Source organism: Mesoplodon mirus (assembly GCF_964341445.2).
Source record: "Mesoplodon mirus genome assembly, chromosome: 16".
In the NCBI taxonomy this organism is placed as follows: Eukaryota; Metazoa; Chordata; class Mammalia; order Artiodactyla; family Ziphiidae; genus Mesoplodon; species Mesoplodon mirus.
In genome coordinates this window covers 34587638-34604783 of record NC_138992.1, presented here as the reverse complement: position 1 = coordinate 34604783, position 17146 = coordinate 34587638, and the positions used below count along the sequence as shown (strand labels likewise).

The following is a 17146-nucleotide window of genomic DNA, read 5'->3' as shown; positions in this document are numbered from 1 at the left end:
CTTCTTGATGAGGTTCAGATACACCTGTATCTTGATGTCATGGTGGAGAACTTAGCACTTGTATGCATGCTGGGTAAGGCTCTCACACTCACCCCTATCCTCTGAGCTAGGTTCTGCCTTTCTCCTTTTCCCTAGGGGCTGCTGTGTCATTCTCACATCTGGACCATGGATACTGCTTTCTTCTTCAACTGCTTGGTCATGTGCTGTGGTTACTATGGCTAGCCAGAGTGCATCCCTACTCCTTAGTGCCCTAACACCAGTAGCCCCAAAGTTGCAGCTAAGGATTCAGGCTTGCAGTATCCTAGTTCCCTGACCAGGGATTGAACCCAGGCTAAAGCAGTGAAAGCTCCGAGTCCTCACCACTGGACTTCCAGGGAATTCCTGCAGGTTCTTTTCCTGGAGTTGAGGATGAAGAGACACCTTCTGAACAGAGCGTATCTGCAGAAGGAGTGTCACAGATGAGGATCTCCAGAGCAGGTTTGTCTCCTGAGAAGACCCAGCCCTGTAAGATGTGCACCCCAGTCTTGAGAGACATTTTGCACTTGGCTGAGGAGCAAGGAACAAATAGGGGGCAGAAAGCATACACACGTGGGGCATGCGGGAAACAATTCTATTTCACTGCAGACCTTCAAGAGCACCAGGAGCCACATATTAGAGAGAATCTCATGTGATATGATATGGGGAGATCCTCATTTTGGAAGAGCTGCACAATCCACACAATAGGGAATCTACCTACCTACTGGAGATTGGGAACGACTTCGTGGCCAACATGGGACTTCAGCCACAGGCCACTAATACCAGGAAGAAACCGAACAACAGTAAGGAGTGTGGAGCTGTTTTTCACAGTGGAACAGGTCATCACAGCTGGGGAGAAGGCAAGAAAGCCTCCAGCCACACAGAAATACTTGTTCAGGATGAGAGAGTCCTTACTAGTAAAGGGTTTTGTGAGTGCAGCAAACGTGGGAAAGCCTGCACCCAAACATGTAACTTTATTCAGCATGAGCCAGTTCACACTGGAGAAAGGCCTTATGAATGCAGCCATTGTGGAAAATATTTTAGCCACAGATCTGGTCTCCTTGGACATCAGAGAGTTAACTGTGGAGGAAGGCTCTATGACTGCGGTGACTGTGGGAAATCCTTTAGCCTAAGGAAGTACCTCAGAGCACATAGGAAAATCCACAGTGGAGAAAAGCCTTATGAATGCAAGGAATGTGCTAAATCTTTCATCCAAAAGTGCATCTTAATTGAACATCAGAGAGTTCATACTGGAGAAAAACCTTATCGATGCACCCAGTGTGGAAAATGTTTTGCCCGCAAATCCAATTTCCTTGCACATCAGAGAGTTCACACAGGAGAAAAGCCTTATGAGTGCAGTGAGTGTGGGAAATGTTTTGTTGCTAGGAGTGGCCTCCAATATCATCAGAGAGTTCACAGTGGAGAAAGGCCTTATGAGTGCAGTGAATGTGGGAAATGTTTTGGTGCTAGGAGTGGCCTCCAATATCATCAGAGAGTTCACAGTGGAGAAAGGCCTTATGACTGCAGTGAATGTGGGAAATGTTTTACTGGTAGCTCTAGCCTTCTTCGTCATCAGAGAGTTCACAGTGGAGAAAGGCCCTATGACTTCAGTGAATGTGGGAAATGTTTTACTGGTAGCTCTAGCCTTCTTCGTCATCAGAGAGTTCACAGTGGAGAAAGGCCTTATGAGTGCAGTAAATGTGGGCAATCTTTTACTACTCGATCCTCTCTCTATGATCATCAGAGAGTTCACACTGGAGAAACGCCTTATGAGTGCACTGAATGCGGGAAAGCCTTTAAGCAAAGACAGCTCCTCTGCATCCATAGGAAAATCCACACTAGAGAAAAGCCTTCTGAGTGCAAGGAAGGTGGTAAATCTTTCACCCAAAGGTGCCACTTGATTAAACATCAGAGAGTTCACACTGGAGAAAGGGCCTTATGAATATCGCACATATGGCTGGCAGTGATGTTGGAGGAGTTTCAGGTGGTAAGAGAGTAAGAAGAACCTGTGCAGCTAATGGACCCTTTCTAGAGAGGAAACTGAGGCACAGAGACGATGTGTCATCTGTTTGTGATCTCCCAGAAATGGACAGGGATCTGGGCTTCAATGCCAGGTTGCCTGGTTCAGGATATTGGGAGTCTGGTCACTTCACTCCTCCCCTGCCCCCCACCCAGGTTTGGAGACTGAAAGAACACCTTGTCCATCCTGACACTTCTGCCAGCCGATCCCCACACCAGGAGCCCTGCTCATACCCCAGCCCCGTGCTGATGGACAGGATTATCTTTTCTCTGGGAACCAATATTGATGACTTTCCTGTGACTGACTCCATTTATCTACCTAACCAAACCAGTGCTGTGATTCAGTTATTATTATTGCCATTTATGAAAGGAGGGGGGTCCAGCTCAGAGAGGTTGAGGGACTTCCACAAGGGCTCAATACTGCCAGGCCGTTGATAAGAGTGGTTCATCTATACACTGCACCCGTCCACTGGCTTCTCTCCTGCCCCTCCGAGCAGGGCCTCCATTTGCTGTGTCCTGACCATGAACTACCCACACCTGACGTCTGCATCTCCACCAGGGTCTCCAGCTTCATTTTTACCAGTGCACATCTCCCGGAAACACCCTCCTGCTTGGGAAGTTCTCCACAGGGACAGCAGCACTAAGCCAGGCACTCTGGACTGGGTCATTGGTGTCACCCCAGATTTGACACTGGCTCCACTGCCATATGCAGTGATTTGTTTCCAATGTCCTATCCATCTTCTTTATATATCCACCTCAGGATGTCCCTGTTGCCCTGTTATGTGGTTGACCCGCTCACTGCTCTGGGCAGTGTGAGGGACATGTAAGGACTAAGAATGTCCACTGTGGCCCTACGTGGCCTGGTCCCTAAGGCTCCTCTTCCTAAGCCCCTTGATCCATTGCCTCACTGCTCCTCCTATCGCTCCAGAAAAATGTTAACTCACCAAAATGATGATTGTTAATTAGCAAGAACTTGCCCTCCCCACCTTGGGACCCATACTTGATCAACTTACCTTAAAAGCTAAGACTGAATGCAGGCTGATCCCTCCCATGAAGACTTAAAAACCTGTCTATAAACAAAATATGATTTTAGGGGCTTCCCTGGTGGCACAGTGGTTAAGAATCCACCTGCCAATGCAGGGGACGTGGGTTCGATGCCTGGCTTGGGAAGATCCCACATGCCGCAGAGCAACTAAGCCCCTGTGCCACAACTACTGAGCCTGCACTCTAGAGCCCGCGAGCCACAACTCCTGAAGCCCCCGCGCCTAGAGCCCGTGCCCCGCAACAAAGAGAGGCCACCGCAATGAAAAGCCTATGTATCGCAACGAAGAGTAGCCCCTGCTCGCCGCAACTAGAGAAAGCCCGCGCGCAACAACAAAGACCCAACACAGCTATAAATAAATAAATGTATTTTTAAAAATAAATAAATTATTGAATAAATAAACAAATTGGAGAGAATAGACAAACTTCCAAATAATGTATGTAGATATTTATCCCACAAGGAGATGGAACATAAATCCTTACTCTTTAAGTGTGGGCTGTGCATGGTGACTTCCTTCCTAAGAGCACACTGTGGAAAAGGAGGGAAAAAAGTAACTTTATATGGAGAAACCTGACAAACACTACCTCATCCTGGTGACCAAGGTAAACATCGATAGTGTTAAGTCATGTCAATATCAAGTATCCTAGCCATGATGTGATTAGAATGGCACTTGGCCCCTGTGGTTTTCCTCTCAAAACCATAACCCCAGTCTGGTCATGTGAAAAACATTGGACAAATTCCAATAGAGGGACATTCCACAAACTACCTGACCAGTCTCCTCAAAACTGTCAAAATCATTCAAAACAAGGAAAGTCTGAGAAACTGTCACCGTCAAGAGGAGCCTAAAGAGACATGACAGTTAAATGTAATGTGGGACCTGGGTGGGATCTTGGAACAGAAATAGGACATTGGGTAAACACTAAAGAAGTCTGAATAAATAACATGGTATCAATACTTCATTAACTGTAACCAAAGTATAATACTCATGGAAAACAACAGGGGAAACTGGGTGCAGGGTAGATGGGAACTCTCTGTACTATCTTCGCAATTTTTAAAAATAAATCTAAGATTGGGCCACAAAAATAATGTTTATTTAAAAAAGAAAAACTGGGGCTTCCCTGGTGGTGCAGTGGTTGAGAATCTGCCTGCCAATGCAAGGGGCGTGAGTTTGAGCCCTGGTCTGGGAAGATCCCACGTGCCGCAGAGCAGCTGGGCCCGTGAGCCACAACTACTGAGCCTGCGTATCTGGAGCCTGTGCTCCGCAACAAGAGAGGCCGTGATAGTGAGAGGCCCGCGCACCGCGACTAGAGGGAGCCCTCGCGCAGAAACGAAGACCCAACGCAGCCATAAATAAATAAATAAATTTAAAAAAACAAAGAAAGGAAAACACCAAACCCCATCACTGAACAACATAAAACGCACAATACCCAGCATCCAGTCAAAAATCACTAGACAGGGCTTCCCTGGTGGCGCAGTGGCTAAGAATCCACCTGCCAATTCAGGGGACATGGGTTCAAAAAAAAAAAGAAAAACTGATGTTCTGGCTTCTCTTGAAGAATCGGAAGGTCTGGAATCACCAAGTTTATATTCTCTCAGGCTGTTCCCACCACCCACCACTGCCTCTCACCTGATCCGTGCCTCTCATTTAAATTACCTGCCTGACCCCAGTAGCCATTTAGTTTGCCATCTTTCCTCTAAATCTAGTAGTATAAAATATTAGAGCAATGATACGTTTCTTTTAAATTCAAGGAAATTTTCCTGCTGTGACAGAGATGGTCCAAAGGCCCCCCAGTTAGAGCACCATCCCAGGCAGGGCTGCTCAAACGACCTGGAATTTATGCACTCCATCTCTGCTAATTCCATGAAGTAGAAGCAGGAATTTGTCTCTTTGCATGCAATTATTTCCTGATGAACTGAGTGAGTGATCTTTAAAAGGCAGTTGTCTTCCTTGGCATGTATTCATAAATGTAGCAGATGCTCCCAAATTGGTTGGAATCACAGCAGCCTTGAGCCAGTAGAGCTGCCTGGGTTACCCATCTACAGGGGAGCATCTGGAGGGGGGAGCCCTCAGGCCAAGAGCTGGGGGAAAAGTCAACGAGGATTAAGGTCCTACTACCCAACCCAGAGCAAAAACTCTCCCAGCCAGTTTTACAACCTGAGCTGACTTCTCAAGGAATCTTTCCCCTCCTTTCTTGAGCACTGGTCTAAGGCGGGAGATAAACACACAATAAACTGAGCAGTTAAGTCCACCAAAAGTCAATCACCAACTCCACAGGTTCTTCAACTCTATCAAAATACAGTCTTTTCCACTGGTCTCAAATAGCACACAGTTTAGTTATTAAAACACTCACATACTAAGAATTATCTGGCATTAGAGTTTACCTCCATCACTCTTTCAAAAACTGTTTCAAGAGATCAAAAGGAAAACACACCTCTTCCATTCATTTATTATGAGGTGTTTTTGCTTGTTTGCTTTGAAAGACCATGTTCAGATAGCATATTTTTAAAATCCCGGCACAATTTCCTGTTCTAATTTCTCCATCGTACAGTTCTGCCTCTTAACATGAAGAGAACTTCACTGGCCAATTGAAAATGTCACCTCCTTCCCCATCCCATGCACTCACAGCCCCCTATTCCCATCCCACAGTAGTGACCTGGGACAAGTAGAAGTACAGTCACAAATGCTGTCCTTTTTACAGTCTCTTTTTCTACTGTTGACTCATTCATCCTACCTCTCCAAGGCCCCTGGTAATAAAAATCTCAGATTCTCCAGATAAAGGGCCACAAGCTCAAAGCAATCTGGACTGTGATATCTTGCACCAAAGAACACTAGTCTTGTATATTATTCCACTTCTTCCTCAAAACAGTCCTGTGAGGTAGATGATCATCGCTGCCATTAACACTGTCACCCTCCCACCTTGACAACAAGGGCAATCTCACAACATCCTTCCACCTTGACAACAAGGTTACTTGACAATATGAGTAACCTGAAGCTCAGGCAGCTGAAGTGACTTAAACCAAGATCCTACAGCAGCAGAACTTGGACACAGTCTTTTTACTCTTTTGTCCTTCTACTTGCCCTCTCTTCCTCCCATCCTCCTCCTCCCTCAGATCTCTTGGGCATCTCCTAAAGCAGGATTCTGTGCCGGATACACTATGCCTACAGCCTTCATTCATTCCTTCATTTAAGTATTTGGGTTTTTCAACTAAATAAACAGGGGAAACAAGATCTTCACACACTCAAAAGGAACGTGACAAGGTCTAAACATAAAGTGGCACAGGAATCAGAGAAAGGCATCTTGTGCAATCCAGGGGGACTTCCCAGAGGAGGTGAGGCTTAAGGTGAGCCTTGAGAAAGGGCTGGTCCCTAACCCATGGGCCAGAAAGCAGGGGTCTTCTCAGAAGGGGGAAGTGAGCCAGGCAGAGGCAATGGGCTGTTTGATGAGAACAGAGGGTCTGAGTGGGGGAAAGAGGGGAGATCAGGTGAAAGAAGGGAAGAAGCGAGGCTGAGTCAGCACTCAGCAGGGAGGAGGATTGAGCGGTGTGTAGCCCTCCTCTCCCACTGAAGGATCCTTTGCAAGCTCCCATGGCTTGTCTGCGTTGCCATGTCTGGCATCGACAGGGTGTTTTCAAAGAGGCAAGCATCCTTCCCACAGAGTCTAGCCTCGCTTACACAGGATGGCCAAAATGCGCTAGTTAAAGGTTTCTTTTACAGATTTCTTTAAGTCCCCTTGAGGGAGGCGGTACAGACAAGGGCATAGATCAAACTGTTTTTATTCATCTAAAGGCACAGAAAGCAGTCAGGTCAGGCAGTTCACACAGCAGAGAGATGGGCAGGACTCAGCAGCCAAGGGAAGCCGCCAGACCTTAAGGGAACCTCAGTGGGGACAGGGCTGCCAGTGATGACTTCAGAGAGCGCAGCTGACCTCTGGGAAACACACCCATCTCTCCTCAGGTCAGTCTTATGGGCATTAGCCTCCACACAGCTTGGTTGAGAGGAGCAGGGGCCACTTCACCTGGGCCAGGTTCTCCTCCTTGATTGTAGAGTTCTCCAATATACAAAACAGAAATCCAATTCGTACATTCAAAAATCACACATGTGAAAGTCAAGAGTCTTCACTTAATTGAACATAGTGCTTGGTATGTAATAGGTACTTAGTAAATATTCTTAAGTAAATGAGTAAATCAGTTAATTCTATTAAGATGAAATTTCTGTTCTATTGTGATGCAGAACTTCCCAAAAAATCAATTGGAAATGAACTTATACTCACCAAACATACACATAACACACACACACACACACATAAACACAGATGGGGCCTTTATACTGTTTCCCTTTTTGTAGTGCTTAGTATTAAATCAGATTAAGAATTCTGAGCCATTTCACATCTTCCATGGAATAGGAAGAATAAAAACTAGCTGAGAAGTGGCTGGGAGAAGTCACCCAACCCTTCAGTCTCAGACTTAGGGTTGCCAGATCAAATAGAGGATGACCAGTTAAGAGTACCCCAAATACTGCACGGGACATTCTTATACTAAAAAAGTGTTCGTTGTTTACCTGAAATTCACATTTAACTGGGGATCCTGTATTTTTATTTGCTAAGTCTAGCAACCTTACTTGGACTCTTCATCTTGCAATACCAACCTTACAGGGGCTTCCTGGGCAGGTGGAATAAAATCCTGTACCTGGAACTCTAATGACAGAAATAAGATGTTTGGGGCTAGAGGTGGAGGGAGGGGACCAAGGGCAAGGGGACAAGGGAACATTATGCATGTGGAAACTTCTCTGTCTTGATTATAGTGGTGGTAATTTTATACATTTACCAAAATTCCTCACACAATACATAAAATTGGGGGATTTTATTATGTTATGCCTCACAGGATGGTAGTTTAGGATGCAATTGTTTTTCTGATGCAATTTATTTTGTCAACTTTGATAAGGAACCACAAAATGTAATGGGTTAGAGCAGGTTCTAGAGATCAAATCCTGGCTGCAACACTTACTAACAGTATGACCTTGGGCAAGTTGTACCTCAGTTTCCTCATCTGTTAAAAGGGGCTAATTATAATCCTAACTCATAAGACGGTTGTAAAACTTAAACACAATATGACATGGAAAGCTCTTGGCATCAACCTTAGCACAGACTAACTGATGTTAGTTATTGTTTTAAATTAATAATAATACCAATAGCCACCTCCTAAGATCTAAATAGTTTCTTTAAAATGAAGTTGTTCCTACAGAAAAGGGAAGCAATGACACGTGTAAGGTAGTTAGAAACTGGATAAAGAAATCCCCACTTTAGAATTTTGAAAAACCTGGGACAGATATGAAGTATTCATTAATACCTCTTGTATACTTCACAGAGGGCACTGGGCTGTGGCAATTCCATATGTAAAAGTCCACTGCAGGGACTCCCCTGGTGGTCCAGTGGTAAAGGATCTGCCTTCCAATGCGAGGGACGAGCGTTCAATCCCTGGTTGGGGAACTAAGATCCTACATGCCGCAGGGCAACTAAGCCCGCACGCCACAACTACTGAGCTCGCGTGCCTCAACTAGAGAGCCTGCGTGCTGCAAACTACAGAGTCCACGTGCTCTGGAGCCTGCGTGCCACAACTAGAGAGAGAAAACCCACACACCACAACTAGAGAGAAGCCTGCACGCCACAATGAAGATCCCATGTACTGCAACTAAGACCTGACACAGCCAAAAAAATAAAGAAAAACCAAAAAAAAGTCCACTGTACTGAATAACAGACAGTTTCCTGTTCATGGCTTCCAAAATAGAAGGTCAAAAGAACTGGCTTTATATCTCCACTTCTGGACCTTCTAAGATTGGATAGGTCCAAATTTTCCTGAAAACAAGCATTTTCCTGTGTCTGTTGGTTAATAAAGACCAGATTCAGGAATTCTGCAAGCATCTGAGCCAGTAAATGTTTACTGAGCACGTAAACTATGTGCACGCTCTGTGAGAAACTGGACCCTAATCTTCATAAGTGCTCTGTGAAGTTGACATCCATAACCAATTACCTGATTATTTCTGAAAGGGAAATTGAAGATCAGAGAAGAGGTGAAGTGTCCAGCCAGGAAGTGGTCAGTCAATCCCACGCCCTCCCTGCTCCTCCCGGCCGTTTCCTGCTTTTCCCCTGTGATAGTCACCTCCCTGATCACACCTCACACAGAGGAAGACAGATGAGGGTGGGATATGACCCTCAAATTCCTCCTCCAAATGCCTAAACGACCCATACTTTCTCTTCCTTCGAGATCCGCATCTGCCTTCCTCTGCAGTCCTCCCAGCTCCCCAGATATGTTTCGGTCACAAGTAGCTTGTCCTCCTTCAGAGGTCTGAATCCATGCCCTTTTTATTCAGCCATTGACAATCATTCCTGAGGACCTACCAGGTCACAGGCACTGTGTTAGGTGCTACCGATTCAAAGACAAGCACAAAAATTAACTAACAACCACATGACACCTGTTTCTGTTGACGCCAAAGAAACTTAGTCATACCTTGAAAATGGACTTTTCCAATGCACTATGATGTATGAGTAAGAAGGCTCACTGCAATGATGTTTTTAATAGAACAGTGGAACTGAGCTGTCTATCAACAGAAAATGGTCTTAAAGGAAACGTGATGTATCTACTCACTAGAAACCAGGATTGTCTGAAAGGACTCTCCCAAAAATGTTAATAGCTGTTGCCTAGGCAAGCATCTTCCTTTCCTTCCTCTCTTCCTTCCTCCCTCCGTCCATCTCTCTCTCTTTCTTCCTTTCTTTCTCTCTCTCTCTCTTTCTTTCTTTCAACTTTAGGTATGTGCTCTTTATAATCAGTACAAAATCTTAAAAAATAAAAAAAACCCCAAAAACACTGTGCATGGGTGTGGGGGAAGGGTGGAGTTCATTTCAAACTCCCAGGTACTCCTCTAACCCACTTTGAAGACTTGCAACACTTCCTTATTAGGAAAATAAAACCCATCAGGGCAGGCTAATAAATCAGTCTACCTCCGGGAAGAAAATGCCATCAGGACTTGTGAGACACTAGAGTGAGAAATGGCCTCTGACTTGATAAGTCGTCTGTTTCCTGGGTTTCCAGGCAGCCCGTGTTTGAAGCCTATGAATACCTTCGTTTGAAAACAAAAATAAAGACACACCTCTTTAAAGAGGGGGCAGTTAAACTCTGGGAGAAAGGAGATTAAATACCCATGTACAAGATTCCTAAGACTATGCCTTGATCTAGACTTGGTTTGCTCTTTTTTTTTTTTTTCGAGGTACGCGGGCCTCTCACCGTTGTGGCCTCTGCCATTGCGGAGCACAGGTTCCGGACGCGCAGGCTCAGCGGCCATGGCTCACGGGCCCAGCCGCTCCGCGGCATGTGGGATCCTCCCGGACCGGGGCACGAACCCGTGTCCCCTGCATCAGCAGGCGGACTCCCAACCACTGCGCCGCCAGGGAAGCCCTGGTTTGTTTATTTTGAACAGGGATATTGTCCTGGGGGAACAGCGGGCACTGAGATGGAGCCCAGGTGGGGCTGGTGGGGATCACCGGGCTGGAACGGGTTGGGATAATTGCCTGCGCCCTATTCCCTCATTTCACAGCTATAGGTGATTAGGAGCGATATCATGTACTCATTGAGCTGCATGCCAAGCAATTCACAATTAATTGTTACCACAACCAGGATTAAGAGCCTGAAGCCCTCAAGAGGTGCAGTGTCCTGCCAGAGTCAAGCATCCAGAACCCTATGGGCGCACTTTTCCTCGCCTGCCTCAGGTGGGCGGGCTGGTACCCGCCTCGGATACGCTCACCTGTTCGTTCCAGCGATGCAGCTGGCTGTAGCGCACCTTGCAGAACAGGAACCCGTCCAGGTACACCGAGTACAGCTGCAAACAGAGTCATCACGTCCGGATTAGCCGAGCGAGGTGAGCTCCCGCCCCCGCCTTGTCACCGGCCTCCTCCTCCCTGCTCAGTCGGACCCCGACCCCCGGCGCACCACGTAGCGGCCCCCCAGCGCGTCGGGCCGCTGCTGGGACACTGGGATGCAGAAATGCATCTTCATGGCTTGGGCGGAGGCCCGGGAACGGCGCTGGGAACCCGACCCGTGGCAGCGGCGGCGGCGCTGTTAGCGAATCCGGACTCCGCTATCGGCGGGGGAGCCGGACCTGTGGCGGCGGCGGCGCGGTCCTCTGCTCTGAGCCCCGCGGCGGTGGGTGCAGTGGGCTGGCCCCGCGGTCCGGGGCGGGGCCGGGCTCCCGCTGCCCCCTCGCCTCTAGTGTCCGCAGGTGGGGCCGGCCTCCTGGTCGCCGCCCCGCTCTGGCTGCGCCACTCTGGTCCCGGGAAGGGAGGGAGGCGGAGCGCAGGCAGGCCTGCGCCCCGGGCAGGGCTCCCAGGTGCGAGGCGGGGCCTGAGACGCAATTCAGGGTAGAGAGACTCTAGAAAGTGCCAGTGCCTCCCTCGGGCCAGGGGTTTCACCCTGGGGTCTATGGACTCCTGGGGGCTCTTTGGGGAAAGTTGTGCGTGGATGGGTGAGGTGATGGAATTCTTCTGGGGAGAAGGTCCAGGGTTTCATCGGATGTTCAGAAGGTCCCTCGAACCCACAAAAGTTAAAAATCGTTGCTCCAGCTGCATAGATGTCCCGTGCCCCTGCCTGATGAGTAATTCACTAACTACTCCCCACACCGCCCCAGCATCTCGGCTCAGGCTCCTTGCTGGGGGTTAGGGGTGAAGGAGGCACAGCTGAGGAGAAGCCCCTCTTCTCCAAGATTCCTTTGGCTCTTGGGGGTCTTTTGTGTGTCCACACAAATTTTAGGATTGTTTGTTCTATTTTTGTGAAAAATGCCATGGGAATTTTGATAGGCATTGTGTTAAATATGTAGATTGCTTTGAGTTGTATGGACATTTTTTTAAAATTAATTAACTTATTTACTTTTTTTTTTTGGCTGCGTTGGGTCTTTGTTACTGCGTGCGGGCTTTCTCTAGTTGCATTGAGCGGTGGCTACTCTTTGTTTCAGTGCTTGGGCTTCTCATTGCTGTGGCTTCTCTTGTTGTGGAGCATGGGGTCTAGGTGCGTGGGCTTCAGTAGTTGTGGCATGCAGGCTCAGTAGTTGTGGCTTTCAGGCTCTAGAGTGCAGGATCAGTAGTTGTGGTGCACGGGCTCAGTTGCTTCGCAGCATGTGGGATCTTCCCAGACCAGGGCTCGAACCTGTGTCCCCTGCATTGGCAGGCAGATTCTTAACCACTGCACCACCAGGGAAGTTCTGGTATTAACAATATTAACTCCTCTAATCCATGAACACGGAATATCTTTCCAATTATTTGTGTCTTCTTCAATTTCTTTCTTCAGTGTCTTGTAGTTTTCATTGTATAGGTCTTTTACCTTCTTGGTTAAATTTATTCCTTTTTTATGCAGTTGTAAATAGGATTGCTTTCTTCTCTTTCTGATAGTTTGTTGTTAGTGTATAGAAACACAACAAACTTTTACATGTTGATTTTTGTATCTTTACTGAATTCATTTATTAGTTCTAACAGGTTTTTGATTGAGTCTTTAGTTTTTTCTATGTATAATACCATGTATTGTGCAAATAGTGATAGTTTTACTTCTTCCTTTCTGATTTAGATGCCTTTTAGTTCTTTTTCTTGTCTAATTGCTCTGGCTAAGCCTTCCAATATTATGTTGAATAAAAGTGGTGAGAGTGGGCACCTTGTCTTGTTCCTGATCTTAGATGAAAAGCGTTCAGCTTTTTATCATTGATTATGATATTAACTGTGGGCTTGTCATATGTGGCCTTTATTATGTTGAGGTATGTTTCCTCTATACCCACTTTGTTGAGAGTTTTATCATAAATGAATGTTAAATTTTCTAAATGATTTTTCTTCATCTATTGAAATGATCATATGATTTTTTAAATCCTTCATTTTGTTAGTTTGGTACATCATATTATTTGATTTGAGATACTGAACCATCCTTGCTTACCTGGAATAAATCTCACTTGATCATGGTGCATGATCCTTTTGATGTATTGTTAAATCAGTTTGCTAATATTTTATTGAGAATTTTTGCATCTATATTCATCAGGGATATTGGCCTGCACCTTTCTTTTCTTGTGGTGTCCTTCTCTCATTTTGGTATCAGGGTATTGTTGACCTTGGACAATGAGTTTCGGTGTGTTCCTTCTTCTAGATTTGGAAGATTTTAAGAAGGAATTGTGTTAATTCTTCTTTAAATGTTTGGTAGAATTCACCAGTTAAGCCATCTGGTCCTGGACTTATGTTTTTGGGGAGATTTTAAATTACTGATTCAACTGCCTTACTAGCAATTGCTCTGTTTAGATTTTCTGTTTCTTCATCATTCAGTCTTGGTAAATTGTATATTTCCAGAATTTATCCATTTCTTCTAGGTTGCCCAGTTTGTTGGCATATAATTGTTCATAGTAGTCTTTTATGATCCTTTAAATCTGTGGTATCAGTTGTAACATCTCTTGTTTCTGATTTTATTTGAGTCCTTTCTTTTTTTCTTGGTTAGTCTAGCTAACGGTTGTCAATTTTTAAATCTTTTTAAAGAACCAGTACTTAGTTTTGTTATCTTGTCTTTTTCCTATTCTCTATTTCATTTATTTCTGCTCCAATCTTCATTATTTTCTTCCTTCAGCTAACTTTGGCCTAGTTTATTCTTTTTCTACTTCTTCAAGTCATAATGCTAAGTTGTTTGAGATCTTTCTTTTTTCTAATATAGGTATTTATGGCTATAAACTTTCCTCTTAGAACTACTTTTGCTTCATCCTTTAAGTTTGATATATTGTATTTCCATTTCTATTTGTCTCAAGAATTTTTTAATCTCCCATTTGATTTCTTCTTTGATCGATTAGTTGTTCAGGAGAGTGTTGTTTAATTTCCATGTATTTGTGAATGTTTCATATTTCCTCCTATTGATTTCTAATTTTATACCATTGAGGTCAGAAAAGATACTTGATATAATTTCTATTCTCTTGAATTTGTTGAGACTTATTTTGTGGCCTAACATGATCTATCCTAGAGATTATTCCATGTGCACTGAGAAAAATGTGTATTCTGCTGTTGTTGGATGGAATATTCTATACATGTCTGTTCAGTCTGTTTGGTCTATAGTGTTGTTCAAATCCACTGTTTCCTTATTGATTCTCTGTCTAGATGATCTATCCATGATTGAGAGTGGGGTATTAAAGTCCCCTACTATTATTCTACTGATGTTTCTCATTTTAGTTCTGTTACTATTTGCTTTATATGTTTCAGTGCTCTTACGTGAGTTGATAAATATTTACATTTGTTATACCTTCTTGATGAATTGACACCTTTGTGATTATGTAATAACCTTCCTTGTCTCTTGTTAAATTTTTAGCTTAAAGTATATTTTGTCTCGTATAACTATAGCTACCTTGCTCTCCTTTGCTTACCATTTGCTTGGAATATATATTTTCATCTCTTCTCTTTTAGCCTGTGTGTCCTTCAGTCTAAAGTGAGAGTCTCTTTGAGGGGGAATGTCATTGATTCTTTTTTTTTTTTAATCCATTCAGCCATTCTATGTCTTTTTATTGGAGAATTTAATTCATTTACATTTAAAGTAATTATTAATAAGTAAAGACTTATTATTGCCATTTGATTAATTGTTTTCTGACCGTTTTATATGTCCTTTGTTTCAGTCTTTCTTGCTGTCTTCCTCTGTGGCTTGACGCCTTTTGTGGTGGTATGCTTTGATTCTTTTATCGTAATCTTTTGCATATCTACTACAGGTTTTTCCTTTGTAGTTACCGTGTAGCTTACATAAAATATAACATCCTAGTTTAAGCTGATAACTTAAATTTGATAGCATATAGAAATTCTATGTTTTTGCTTCTTCCCCTCACATTTTAGGTTATTGATGTTACAATTTATCAAAGAACATTGTTGAGCTCCTTCTGTGTACCCAGCACTATGCAAGATACATTGCTCAAACATGTCCAAGAGATAAGTATAATAATAATAGCTAACACTTTAAGAACTTACTCTCCCAGGCATTGTTCTGAACACTTCGCATAAATGAACTCATTTAATTCTCACAACAACCACATGTAGTAGGTACTAATATTATCCTGATATATTGATGAGAAAACTGAGGCACAGAACAGTTGAGAAACTTGCTCCAAATGGCAGAATTTGTAAGTGGTGGAGCTGGGATATGAAGCAGGCAGTCTGCATCTACAGCCCATGTTCTAGGAAGTTGCTTTTCAAGGGTGCCTTGTGAAATCTCTGCCATTACTTTACCATGATGCCCTTTATAGTTTTTAACAGTTAATGCAGTTTTAAGTAAATAAATTTTATGGTGCTCAATCTCTGAATCAACTCTCTCTCTCTCTCTCTCTCTCTCTCTCTCTCTCTCTATATATATATATATATATATATATATTTTTTTTTTTTTTTTTTTTTTTTTTTTTGCAGTACACGGGCCTCTGTTGTGGCCTCTCCCGATGTGGTGCACAGGCTCCGGACACGCAGGCTCAGTGGCCATGTCTCACGGGCCCAGCCGCTCCGCGGCATGTGGGATCTTCCTGGACCGGGGCACGAACCCGTGTCCCCTGCATCGGCAGGCGGACTCTCAACCACTGTGCCACCAGGGAAGCCCCAACTCTATATTATTTTTAAGGGGTATTTTAATTTACTCTGTGCCTGGCACATGGTAGGCATTCAACAAAAGCTTAACACTCCTTCAGTCAAGGACAATTTACTGAATGCCTCCTATAGGCTGGGCACTGCCGTGACAGATTCAGTATCCCAACCTCATAGAACCTACAGCCTAGTTTATAGATTTTTTTTTAAAGGCTATTTCTGTAGTGTGATCTGTAGTATTACCAAACATATACACCATTTACTGCTTTTTTTGTTCCCACTGACTTTATTACTAATATAAAAAATGTTAAAAAGAAAAATATTAATTCTCAGTTCTCCAACAGCTCTCATCCCTCCCTCTTGCCTACACAACTCCTGACACATTTCGTCAGGGCCAGTTCAAAACTGAACCTGTTCACTGCCATTTTCACAGGAAATAACCAGTGCCAGGGATGTAGGGGAAGACGGTTGGAAGAGGGCAACAGTACTGTCGCCAAGTTCCCCCACAGGAAGACCAAGTGGAGATTCACTGAATTCAAACAAAAGGGCTGGTGGCCTAACAATAATGTAGTCTAACTAAAATGGGCTGGAGAGGAGATAGGGTAGGCCCATCCAAGCCTTTAGAGGACATCTCTCGGGCTTGTGTCAAACCCAGAGAAACCGACACCAGAAGAATGGGGAGGACCAGGGAGGCAGTCTTGTGGAAGTTTCACAGTTCTCCCATGTCAGGAGGTGGGGAAAGTTTAGAGGGCACTAACGGCCCCACGCATTTTGGCAGACAAACTTACTCTAGTGTTGGGAAGTCACAGAAATGCCGCGGACAAGGAGAAACGCCTTGAGGGGATGCACAGTTTCACAAGCTACAGTGATCACAGACCACAGTGGTGGGGATCACGCTGCTGACACAGAAACCACAAAATCCAAAAGCAGGGAACGTGGCCTCTCAGGAGTAACTCTGCACCAGTCATCCCAACTTGACCCCAGGTCAGACAACCTGGTGAGTGGCACAGAGCAGCTGACAACATTGGGGGGGGGAGGGGGTGTCACATAAAAAGGACTTAGAACAAGCAGCTTGAAGAAGGGAATGGTAGGAAACTGCTCCAGGGCTCTCAGGAATCCAGGGCAATACCGAGGGCTGGGTGGATAGATGCACAAGAAATGGCACCAAAGAGGTTTCCTGTTCCACAGTCAGCTGGCGAGGGGGAAGAGGATCCAGGAGGCAGTTGAATGGAGCAAAGATAGGGTCCGGGAGGCGAGTCTCTAGAGGCTGGATCAGAAGAAAGGGTGCACACCGTGCACCAGTGATGGAACACGATTCTGGACCCCAAGTAAGGGACGTGGTGGTGGGGTTGGACTCACTGAGGGTGGCGGGTGGAACAGCCTCATGGTAGCCATCACAGCCACAGGGAAGTATATGGCCGCTAGGTCAGAGAGCTCCTTCCAGTGTGGATGGGGAGGCACAGTC

General features: G+C 44.9%; 1 protein-coding gene across 1 annotated transcript in view; it reads right to left on the bottom strand.

The window, feature by feature from the left end:
* Positions 1–11122, bottom strand: part of SNX31 (sorting nexin 31) — a gene marked incomplete at both ends in the record, with an annotated part of 64725 nt that extends 53603 nt beyond the window's left edge. Inside the window, 2 exons of the mRNA XM_082601379.1 lie at positions 10872–10946; positions 11057–11122. Coding sequence (XP_082457505.1) covers positions 10872–10946; positions 11057–11122 — 141 coding nt within the window. The remainder of the gene's footprint in view (positions 1–10871; positions 10947–11056) is intronic.
* Positions 11123–17146: the final 6024 nt, after the last annotated feature.